The sequence below is a fragment of the Serinus canaria genome, chromosome 3 (assembly GCF_022539315.1).
Source record: "Serinus canaria isolate serCan28SL12 chromosome 3, serCan2020, whole genome shotgun sequence".
NCBI lineage: Eukaryota > Metazoa > Chordata > Aves > Passeriformes > Fringillidae > Serinus > Serinus canaria.
Genome location: NC_066316.1, coordinates 84,600,256 through 84,612,568, shown reverse-complemented (window position 1 = coordinate 84,612,568; position 12,313 = coordinate 84,600,256). Strand labels below are relative to the sequence as shown.

General features: G+C 37.1%; 1 protein-coding gene across 2 annotated transcripts in view; it reads left to right on the top strand.

Moving 5' to 3' along the window:
- COL19A1 (collagen type XIX alpha 1 chain) overlaps window positions 1–12,313 on the top strand; it is a 174,073-nt gene that overhangs the window by 54,642 nt on the left and 107,118 nt on the right. For both annotated transcript variants that reach the window (XM_009094353.4, XM_030235572.2), the window contains exon 11: window positions 9,265–9,309. In XM_009094353.4, coding sequence (XP_009092601.3) covers window positions 9,265–9,309 — 45 coding nt within the window. The remainder of the gene's footprint in view (window positions 1–9,264; window positions 9,310–12,313) is intronic.

Genomic DNA, 12,313 nt, shown 5'->3' with positions numbered 1-12,313 from the left:
AAAAGAAAAAAAAAAAAGAAAAAAGGAAAAAGGCAGTATACCTGGCTGTAGTTGTGCTTGACAATAAATGGAGTCATCCTTTCATCTTTGGTTTTTCAGAACAACTTCTCTGACTTCTTCTTTTGGGTGGAAGTAATTTGTGAGGAAAAATATAGGAACTTTTGACTTAGAAAATATGTTTTATGTATTTGAGTATAGATATGCTTTATGTATTTGTATCTAGATATTGTGTGATTTGCATGGTTTTTGAGACATGCTCATAGCAAAAAAAGGAAACAATGCCAAATAAAGAGACGGCAGTCCAGAGTAAGGAGCCCTGAGGCAATGTTCTCTGATTCTCTGAGATGCCAGCAACTGCTGATTCTTTAGTCTGAATATAAAGCATCAAAATCTAGATTTTCAAGTGTCATTTAATTTGGAGTGTATTAACATCCAATTGCCTGAATGAATAGGCAAGTTGGTCTTTCCCAAACATGGGTAACAGAAAGTGATAGGAATGAGGAAGATTGGTGCCTTCTGAATTCAGTCTGTATTATAATATGCAAATAAGATCAGTGGGGTTATTGCCACTTGCCTTTTTCATGAGCAGTTACCTAACATGAGCCCTCTGACCTGCCCTGACCCCCTTGGCCAAACCGTGGTGTATCTGCTCCCTGGGGCTGCTGTGGAAGCAGGACAGAGCAGAGGAAATTAACTATTTACCTGTTACAAGCCCTTCTTCATCAGGTTACTTTAAGGGAAGATCTTATTCTTGCTCGCATGGATCAAGTGTGCAACACGGATAGCACTGAGCAAGAACTCAGGAAGTGCTGGTAGCTCAGCAGTAACCAAGAGGGAATGAATGGCTTGGTAGATGCAGCGAAGCCAAAATGTCATCATGTTTAGTAGAAACTTCTTGACACAACTAATCCAGCAAATTCATGGAGCAAGTTTAAATAAATATATTTTGAATACGTGGTCCTGACCATTAAAAAGAGCCTGTTTAAATAAACAAGAAAATATTCCAGTAGGCTAAGAAAGGTGTCATATAATGAACTGTAATTGGTGTGATTTTTATCTGTTCAAGTCAAAGCTCTGCCACTGCTGGTGGCTCTACACTGGCTGGGTACGTGCTCCACAGGGGAGGATGCTACTCAAGCCCACTGACAGTAAATTGTTGAACATTCCGCTCCATTTCTGCAATGCTAAAAATAGTTGTCCTCATTTTAAAACACCAGGCTATTAGATTATTCCAAGGGTCTGTCATACTTAGACTAATGGAAGGCACATATCCATAAATTATCAAAACACTAAGTAGTGTTTGACCGTGCTGATTTTGCTTCTATTAAGATGAGTTTCCTTGCTAGTAACCCTGGAGTATCAAGCCTATTTAGTAAATAAAGCTACTGGCAGTGCCCCAGTAAATTTAAAAATAAAAATGTTTGGTTTTCATATTGAGAATGGAGAAACATCTGACTGCTTCTTTGTGGCTTTTTTTTTTCTGGGTTTCTTTTTTGTTTGTTTTTAATTTCATAGAACCATGTCTGAAAAATGCTTAAAGTATTTACAGTAATTGTTTCTCTTTCCCAGACTTGAAGAGAATCTCATGAAGTTCCAGTATGTTTGTCATTATAAATCTTGTTAGTGCCTAAAATAGTCCAAATAGCAAAATGCATTCCAAGTGATTGATAAAAGTTTCTTTCAACACTTGTGGGGTTTTTCTGGTTCCTTCTCTTTTTCTTTCTTTCTTTTTTTTTTTTTTTTCTTTTTTCTTTCTTTTTTTTTTTTTTTGAATGTGTGTTTAGATAATGTGATTTCTAATTAATTTTTTGCTCCAAAATTATTTCACAGTACAGATAACAACACTACTGATAAAGTTCATACACTTGTATGTTAAGATAGCCTCTCCTTTTATTGTTTTCAATTTTTTAGTGTGGAAGCCCTTTATTTGGGAGGGGGAAATAGCTAAATGTGGAAATCAAGGTATAAAAACTGATGTTAATCCATTCTAAGAATGTTGTTATATACACACATACAAAGCATCTTACTCTGCCTTCAGAATTCTTCTCTAATTTTATAAGCTGTTGCAGTGCTATTATAAACTGAAAAACACAATCAGTTATAAGTATATTAAGGACCATGTATATAAATACATTGCACATTTCCAAAATCGTTAAAGCAATCAAAACATCAGTAATTTTAGATTTAATAAGAATCAATACTGATGGCATTGATGTAAAAGTGTATTTTTGCATGGTTGTTTTGAGGAAATAATAATCTGTACAACACTGATTAAACAATGCAAGACAAAAGACTTATGGCTTCTCTTTATAATAAAAAATCTGTGATTGTGTTTTGGGGGTGTTCTTCTAGTTTACAGTGATCCTATATAGCAGGGAAGATGAAATTTTATTACCTGGTAGCATACTATGAAGAATTTTTCACAATCCATTCCGTAAATCTAGAGAAAATGAAGGGCTAACGATTACTTGTAATGATTAATAAGGCTTTTTCCCCTCTACTTTTTCCCATGTGTTGTTATAGACAGGAGCTGGAAAGAAGTTGGAAATTGTGCCATAAATGGAGTTACAAAAATGCCATTTTGGCAAGCTATTTTAAGATTTATTTTAATTGTTGTATGTCATGAGGGCTTTTTATTTATTTAATTATTTGCATCATTCTGATGAACAATCATTCTTTTATTGGCTCTTTCTGTTTTTAAGAGAGCCTAGAGTTTTCCTTTGTCTTTGTTCTTTTTGTGTTTGTGAGGCATTTGTCTCCTGCTTGGCTTGGAATCAAGCAAGTGAACTTTCAAAACTTTCTTTTGTTGGTGAATTTTGGCATGGACAGACAACTCAACTGGGTGATGTACAAGTTACTAGGGCCAACTCCTGTCAAGGACATCAGATCCATGAATGGAATGGAGAAAGAATTTCATTTTAGATTATTTTAATAAGACTTCTAAGCTCCCATTAGAAGCCATATGAGCAGAAATGAATTCTACCAGAATTCAGCTCAGTAACTACAGTTTAATTATGACAAAAAATTAATGTATTCATGGTAGCAAGTTTCATGAATCTGTAAATGGAGGGTGGTTCTTAGCTTTGAGGAGCACAGCCAGGTTCTCACTAGGTCTGTAATTATTTGATACACTTTGCTATGAAGGAATGGAAAGGAAATTACTGCAATTTTTATTATTTTAATTCCAATTGAGATATTACTAGGCTTTTAACTATACCTTTTCCTTGTAAAGCTATATATTAGATACAGAACTGAATTGTCTAGCTCTCAACTCAAAGTTCTTGATTTATGGTTTTCTTTCGTTCAAATACTCCTTATTCAAATATTGAGGAGGAAGTTTACTGTGTTGTTCAGCTTGAATTGTTACTTTTAAAAACATTTTTGATTAACAAGGTGTTTGGTTTTACTTTTGCTTGGTTTCTGTACCTAACTTTTAAGCAATTTGTTCCCTGAATGGAATTTGCAAGTTCAAATCAGATCCTTAATTTTCAAGGGCAGTGCAAGGAGAAAGTCATTTGGGAGCCAGGGGTGACAGTCAACTGTACAGATGACTCACTTTGCTCTTTTTTTAAAACATGGGTTAGAGGGCACAGTAAGTTAACAGCCTGTATAAAACATTCACTTGGGAAGTAGGGCAAGCCTGCCTGCTTGCAGAGGGTCAAAATTTGTCCTTCTTCCTGCTGAGTAATTGGGCACTTGGAGACGAAGGAGAGCTCTGAAATGGCCCTTTGAGCAGAGCCTAGAAGCCAGCAGTCAGCCTTGTGCATACAGCTCCTTGTTGGACCTAATGGTTTAAGGGCAGATCCCTGTGTGCTCAAGTGCCTGATAGGTACTGGGGAGACAGGGGAAGCTGTGGCCCACTTGTTGGGGCTTTAGGTACATGGGTAGCATGCAAGTGCCTTCTGGATTGTCTTCTTCAGAACAGGGCCTGAAATGAAGCTTGAGAAAGCTTTTCACATGATCAAAATTCTCTAAATTTTGTTCACTAGTTGTCTGAAGCAACCTACAGCTGTATCTGCTACAGAACTAGATAACCTGTAACTGTTAATGGCCTATTATTTTGAAAGTGAAAAACATATGAACCAAATACAAGGTAGGAGACATAAATAACCCTAGAAATTAATTCAGCCATTCCATAGAAAAGGAATGAGAAGCAATAGATGTCCAGATGACTTTTTTCTCTTCATTTAGCTCAGTCATGAGTTAGATCTGTAAAATGATGTCTGTGTACAATTTGTTTCAGGGGCAATCTGGCTTAGTAGGTGCTCCTGGCAAACCCAGTATTACTGGCTCCAAGGTAGAAGAGAAACCAAACAAATACCCAAAAAATTATATCCAGTTTCTGAGTTATATAATGTGGCAGAGGAACTTTACTACTGACTTCTCTTTCAAAAGAGAAAGGACATGTGGTGCTGGGGTACAAGCCAGTCCAGCAGTATTGTTTTGCATTAAGACCAGTTGCCTAGTTCTTCAAACTGTACAGATCTTTTCAAGCACAAGATTACAGATTCAAAAATTTGAAATTTGAGAGTCTTGAGATCTCAGAAAAATGAGATGGAGAGCAACACTTCCACTCTTCCATTTTAATCTTTTGCTCCTTTCCAGAAGTGGAATATTGTATTAAGGCCAGAACTTGCAAAAAGAGACATGTTTATTATAGACTTTGCTGGTAATACTTGTTAAAATTGCCTCTTTTCATGGTCAGATGTTTTGTTGATTGCAGATGCTTTTAATGGCAAATATTTGGAATTAAATCCTAATGCCTGTCCACCTAATTCCTTTTAGAAAATTGTAGGGGAAATAGTTCTGCTGCTTCAACAAGTTAAGAAACCACATAAAAAATTCCCCATTATTTTGTTGTTATTAAAATTTTGAGAAAATATTCTGCAACATGACCTCAATGCAATTTGTGTATCTTTAGGGCAGACACTTCCTGTAATATAGCACAAGGGGAAGGAAGGAAGGAAAGAAGAAACTTATTTTCTGCAGATGAGGTAGCCAACATTTTGTTCAGCAGCAAGATTACCAGTCTATCCATTTCTGCATTCAAAGCCAGGCTCCCACTGACTTATACTGCAGGCATATTTAAAACACTGAAAATCAGATCAGCAATCCTGCAGTGATATCAGGACAAGCAATCAATGATTGTCCATGGAAAATTTGTGTGAAATGTTTTGCCTAACTTAATATGAGAATTTTGCCACACAAAGGAGAATTTAAGTCAGCCATACATGTGGTACTTTTTTAAATTTCACTTTTTTATTTCTGCAGCACTTGAATTCTTTGAAATAAGTTACTAGTGGCTAATACTGTTATATTTTTTATACTGTGAAGTGAAAATTTCCTAAACCTTTTTACCTATATTTTGCTGTCTATATTTCTTATTTTCTCTAATTTGGATTTTTTTAAAAATTCAAATATGTGCAGAAAAATCTGGGCTATTTCTGAAACATAAGGCATTGTTGATCACTAACAATGGTACAGACAAGAACTGACTTGCTAAACAGCAGCATTGCTGAAAATTATGGGGATGTAGACATGAGACTGAATTATGAGCTAACAGTGTTCCCCTACTGGAATAAAATAAACCACATATTGGACTATATAATTAAAATTGCACCTAGCAGATGAGGGGGAGATATTTTCACTCCTATGCTTGGTGGTGCTGCACCTGGTATGCTGTGTCATGTTTGGGGGTGTCTTCCACCCTCACTTCCATAAGAGATGTGGAGAAGGCAGAGAGGGTCCAGCAGGGAATTAGTTTATGTTCAGGGGCCTAGAAAACAAGACATCTGAGGAGAATTTCAAGGAGAAAAATTTTTTGAGTCTGGCAAAGAGGAAGCCAAGGAATGATAGAAATCGTCCTGCAAATCTGAGGAGTCTAGCAGGTTAATCTTCAAGGACAGCTTCCTAAAACTCCAAGAGCACTCCTTGTTGTTATGCAGGGAGTTGAGTGAGAATGGCAGAAGGCCAGCATGGAGGAACAAGATGCTTCTGGTTGACCTCAGACAAAAGAAAGTAAGCAGTGGAGGCATGGGTGAGCTACCCAGCAGGAACATAGAGACACTGCCAGAGCATGTGGTGATGGAGTTAGGAAACCAGAAACTCATCTGGAATTGAAACTAGTAAGAGAGGTTTAAGGGCAGCATGAAGGGCTTCTGTTAACTGCACCCATAGCAAAAACAAAGCTGAAGAAAACGTTGACCTGCTGCTTAATGGGTAGGGGATGTGGAAAAGGCTGAGGCTACCCGATTTCTTTTTCACCTTTTTTCCCTATTAAGCTTTGTCCTCAGGCCTCCCAGTTTACTTAAGCATATTAGCAGAGAGTGTGATGATGAACCACTGGCCACAGAAGAGTGTTAAAGAGCACTTAAGCTACTTGGACATTTGCACAAGACCAAACATTATGCATCCAGGGGTGCTGGGGCAGCTGGCTGATGTCACTGCAGGGTTGCCCTCTGTCATTATCAAAAAGTATGATTACTAGGGAAGGTCACTGATGGAAGGAAACAAGCAAACATCATGTCCATCTTCAAGGATCCATTGAACTGCAGGCCAGTCACCCCCACATCTGTCTCTGGAAAAATTTTGCAGCAAATCCTGGGAGGCATGTCTGAACAGAGGAAGGACTAGAAGGTCACTGCAAACAGCCAGCATGGATTTACCAAGGATAAATCACACTGACCAACCTGATTGCCTACTCTGATAAAATGACTGTCAGTGGGGATTAGGGGAGAGCAGTGGATGTTGTATACCTTGATTCCAGCCAGTCTTCAGACACATAATTACACGAGAATCTGTGGGGTTCTGACTGGATAAATGAACAAGAGTGGGTGGAAGATTGGGGTCAAAGGTGGAATGATGCTCTGCAGTGTGACTGCTACCTAATAGCGAGTGTCATACCCCATGAGGCAATACTAGATATTTTTAATGTCCTTATTAATAACATGCATGATAGGGCTCTCAGCAAGTTTGTGGATATTATCAAATGCAGGGATGTAGTCAGTGCACTGGAAGGTAGGGAAGGAACAATATTGAGAAATGAGCTATCACAGAACACTTGAAGTTAAGCAAAGGAAAACACGTGGGCCTGCCTCTGAGAAGGAATACCCTCACGCCACAGTACAAGCCAGGTGCCAATTTTCTAGAAAGCAGCTCTACAGAGAGGCAGCTGGGACTTCTGCTGGATGCCCTTGGTTTGCACGAGACCAAAGGCATCTTGGGCTGCCTTAGCAGGGGCATGTCCAGTGGTGAGTGCTTGGGTGACACATCTGGAGTTCTGCATCCACTTTGGAGCTCCCTGGAGAGGGCCAAGAGCAGCTCTGTGGGGTGAGTCCAGCAGGGACCCACCAAGATCGTCAGGGCTTGAAGCCCATGATGTAAGAGGAGAGGCTGAGGGAGCTGGACTTGTTCAGCCTTAAGGTGAGATGATTTGGAAAGTGGGGGGTGGTGGGGGGTGTGCAGACTCATTGCTGTCTGTAAATACTGGCTGGATGTGGAAAAGCAAGAGTCAGACTCCTATCGGAGATGTACAATGAAAGGATGGGAGGTGATGAATACAAGCTAAAATTAGAGAAATGTTGACTCTATCTCAGAATAATTTTCATATAATGAATTTGGGATTGAGTAAAAACACAAATGGGAAAGCTAAATGAAGAAAACACTTCCACAAATTTGTTAGAGTGTTAGCTGTGTTGTGTGTCCAGCAGTTGGGGAAGAATGGGAATCATAGAACAACCCAGGTTGGAAGGGGCTTCAAAAGAATATCTGACATGACTTTTTGCAAAAAAAGGAAACTAGATGAACTGAAAAGAAATCATATACATTTGTAAATTATTTCAGGAATTCACCTGTCATTTTTAGATGAGGACATGCGGGAGTTTATTTCACTAGATGGCATTTTGTGAGCTTGCTCTTGGGCTTGCTTCTAAAATTGAGCTGTTGATTGTATAAACCATCCCCTCCAAAAGAAAAAAGTAAAAGGCAGCCACTGTAGTAAGTGATGAAAAGTCCAAAACTATTTGATAATTCATATGTCTGTGCACCTCCAAAGCATTGAATTAAATTCCCAGATGTGTAGTACATGATCAGTACACAATATGTTACTTGAAAGATTTGACAAAATGCTGCTACAAATTTTGCAAGTTATAGCCAGCTGTTCTAGTTAACCTCACTTAAACCTTAAACTTCTATTTAAGGAAATTACACTCTTTGAAGGGTGAAATAATGTTTAGACATTGCTCTGTCTAATTTTTTTAAAAGAACTTTAAAAACACCATAAGCTTTGCTTTGGATATTTTCTGCTCTTTGTCTACAGATGTATAAAAAACATTGTACTTAGGCCACAAGACCGAATTCTGGAGACTGGTAAAGACATGTAAACTATCTCCTGCTAGATGATTTGAGGGAGAAAGAAAAAGTTTGCATTTTTTTAAATTAGTTCGTTTTTGTGCTGTCTGTATGTACTTTTGTCCATCTGTCTTTTGTATGTCTCACAAAATATGCAAGTGTATGTTAATAAAAACCTAGAGCAGGTGTTATTTTTGTATAATATAGACAGACTGCAGATTGCATTTGATGAAGATGTTAACATAGTAACATTGTACACTGTGGTCCTTTTCTGAGCTAAAAGTTAGGAAATTAGAGCTAAAAAGAGCATTATAATAGGCCTTTTTATTGAAATACCATCAAAAAAAGAATTCAATCTGCTGAAATAACCTGAGCTTGAGTTAATAGTTTAAAACTCACTCCTTCTGTGTTTTCTCTTCCTTCTTTTTTAATACTTGGGTAATTTGATATGCTTTTCAAAGTGAAAGAAATGAGTTTTCTTTTCATAAATCGTATCTGTATATTTTTTCAGTTGATCTGGTTTGTAGATCAACTGAATCACAATTGGCTAGTTATATTTAAAAATTAAAATGAAGGTATTAATAGAAATAAATGCATTAAAATTGGTTCTGCAGAAGAATAGAAGTACTTTAGTAAGCAGGTCTAAAGTCAATAAATAGTTGAGAATTTTTAAACCTGAGAAAATCCCTTAGGATAAATGGAAAAATAAATGACTCCTATTAACTGGCAAAACTATGGAAAGCCATATCATTTTTTGTAGACATTTCACACCTTTTTGAATGAGAGACAATCAACATCCAAATTACTGCGCTTTTGTCTCATAATAAAAGTTCAGTGCAGTAAAATTATTTTAAAGAATACAGTTACTTGAACGATGTTTGTTTGAGATTTGTATTTTATCCTTTTGTATTCCAGGGTGAACGTGGCTTTCCAGGTAGTAAAGGTGAAGAAGGTGAAAAGGTAAATTATTCTGTCCATGTAATTTATTGGTTTAACAATATGATGTATGGACAACCAAGGAGACTTTTGCTGTGAATGTCTACCTTAACCCTTTAATTTATAAAATTCTTAAAATTTTGACATGTAAATGCCCAAGAATGACAAGTTCTTTATGTATATGCTGAGTGTCATCAGGGCTTCATTTAGATTTTGTTTTTTCCTCTAAGAAAAAGTTTTTGGAGGAGCCAACAGAACCTCTTCAGTGCCAGGAAATAGTTCAATAGCTTGTAGCTCCCACTAAAATGGGAAGTAAACTGTCATTGGGAAGGCTGTCATTGGGAAGGCTGTCTTGGCTGACAGAATGCCAGCATTGGGTGGCATCAGATGATGCAACCCAATCTTCTTGTGTTATCTCTGACAGATAAGTCTTCCTAGGTCATCAATCAAAGGCAAAAAACCTGTGTGTTAAGGGACAAGTGGAAGGGAGAACCAAACACTAGCTTGCCTAATAGAAATTAAAGTAACAGTGGTGATACTTTATGGTTCCAACTTCAGTTCTTAACCATGTTCATGCCTGCTTACTGTTTTCTCACAAATTTTGTCTGGCCTGGATTAGACAACCTAAAATAAGAGTCTTTTCTTGAAACAAGTAGATTCTCTGTGCTTCAGCCCACTGTCTAAAAAAGGTGCAGAAAAGAATTTCTGCTGAATTTATATATCATAAAGATGAAGAATGACAGAAGCTGCTATTCTGGCAATATTCAGACTGATGAAAATAGAGAGTAGGTGGCAGTTTCTGAATTTAAAAAAGTGTAATATATTTGTGAGTTAGGCTGCTTTGGATGTGGATATATTCACTCACCCACCATACCTCTTCAGAAGTGTCAGACAGCTTTCCAGGGTTCATATTTTAAAGAAAGTGTGCTATGGATTAACAGAATTGAAGCAGATTTAAAATGTGGAGTTTTTTTTAGGAGGTAGTATCCCAATAGCCAAGAAGGAAGAGGTATCAGATATAAAAACCAACATCCATAGCAACTAACATTTATAATGTGAGGATTCAGCCTCTGAAAAAACCCACTTGTTAAGCTTGAGTGTTTCTAACTCCAATGACAGATCTTATTTCCTTGGTGGTATCATTATTCATCAGTTCTGAAGGGTTTGTCGATTTTTTTTTATTTTTTTCCCCTCCCCATAATTGCTCTGCAGCTGTGCTGTGCTCTCCTCTAGTTTTATGAATAAATGTGTTTGAGCACAGGCACATGGTTCCAGCTGTTGCTGCCACTCTCTTTGCTTGATTTCCCTTATTTTAAAGGAGAGATAAAATGACCCAAGCACTGGTAGTCATATTTTTCTTGTGTGGAAGCTAAACTAGCATGCTTAGACCAATTTTTTTTTCTTTCTGTCTCATAAATTCAGATGATCATTAAAAGGTCCCATTTAAAAATGCTTCCAGTGTTTATTATTTCTTATTAACGCTACATTCAACTGCCCTTCAAATTAAAGGAAATTTAAGAGTGGAAGGTTCTTTGTTTACCAGCCATCACTCAAAAATAATTTGGGCTAGTCTCATCAGAAGCTACACATGGTATTTGTGTGGGAAGCATGTGTTTCAAGGCTATGGGAAGTAGGTCTTTAGCAGTTATTCAGTTCAGCTTTAATTCAAATAATTGTTTAAGAAAATGTAGAGTTTCAGCTACTACACTCCTGTATAAAAAAAAATTATCAACACATTTGCATTTTAACATAGCAGCACAAAATGAAATAGTTATACTATGTGTGTAACAAGCATAATCACAAAGCCTGAAATGGAAATTTTTCCTATTACCAAAAATTCTGCCTAGTATTGCATATTAAAGAACAAAATTTTTGCACACACTGTTTCACATATCACCAAGGGTGGGGCACAGCTACCTCAGCTTGGGATATTTGCCATTCCAGACTCCCCGCAGAGGTACATGGAAATGAACCATCCTCTACTTTTGGTTTAGTGACCCTATAATTTCTTAGGATTGAATACTTGAAATCAACCCAGCTTTATACCTTGTTTTATCAAATAAAAATAGTTGGTTTTTTGTATTAGGTTCTGCTTTGGCAGAGCAAGCCCTGGGGACACCAGAGAGACAGAGACAGCTGAGGTGACAGTGCGTGATCATTTGTACATTACAGTTATGGGAAGCATCTGTAATGTAAATTATTGAGGGAGATTCCTTTATGCTGTTTAAGGGTTTCTCTGCTACACTTGGTTCTTCTTGAGGAATCCAAAAGTCTTGTTCTGCTTTTGGTCATGGCTGAACTTGGTTCTCTCTTACAAAAGCCAGTAGTGGTACGAGAAGTACAAACTGTGCAGGTGTTATGTTGTAAGTTTTCCCTCCAAGTATAATACACTCTCACTGTGAGTTTATTTTAATTCTCCTTTGTATTTTGTTTTCTTTGTGTTACATAAATAATGACACTCTTATGGGATAGTCTTATAACTGCAATAAAAACATTGGTTTACTCTTTTATAGCGTGACTGAAAATGTATAGGCTGAGAGCAGTTTTAATTGGTTTGCTGCCAAATAAGCAAACTATATCATGGGGATCTGTTCTAATACTGATTAGAATTTTAATTTTACAGTATGGGATAGAAGATATGACTATTACATTTCATGAAGTCAGAAGGTACTGATAATAACTGGAAGAAAGCTTTAAAATACAGAATGTTCTTTGTAAATCAGAGATGTAGTCTGAAAATCAGAATGAAATTGCAGCTGAAAGGCTAAGATGTTCCAAAGTGAAGTGTTGTCTGCAACACTAATTAAAAACTCCTATTAAAAAGTGCTATTTGGCATTGATATGGCTTCAATTTTATAATTTTGAAAGGCAAGAACTGGGAAAGACTGGTGCTCAAGAATACAGAACCTTTGAGAAAGGACTGCATGATTTACTCTTAGTGTAGAGTCAGCTGAAAATATGTGAACAGCCTTCAAATACAAAACGTTGCTGCAAAGGAGGAAAGAAATTGTCTGTTTGTGTATCTGTA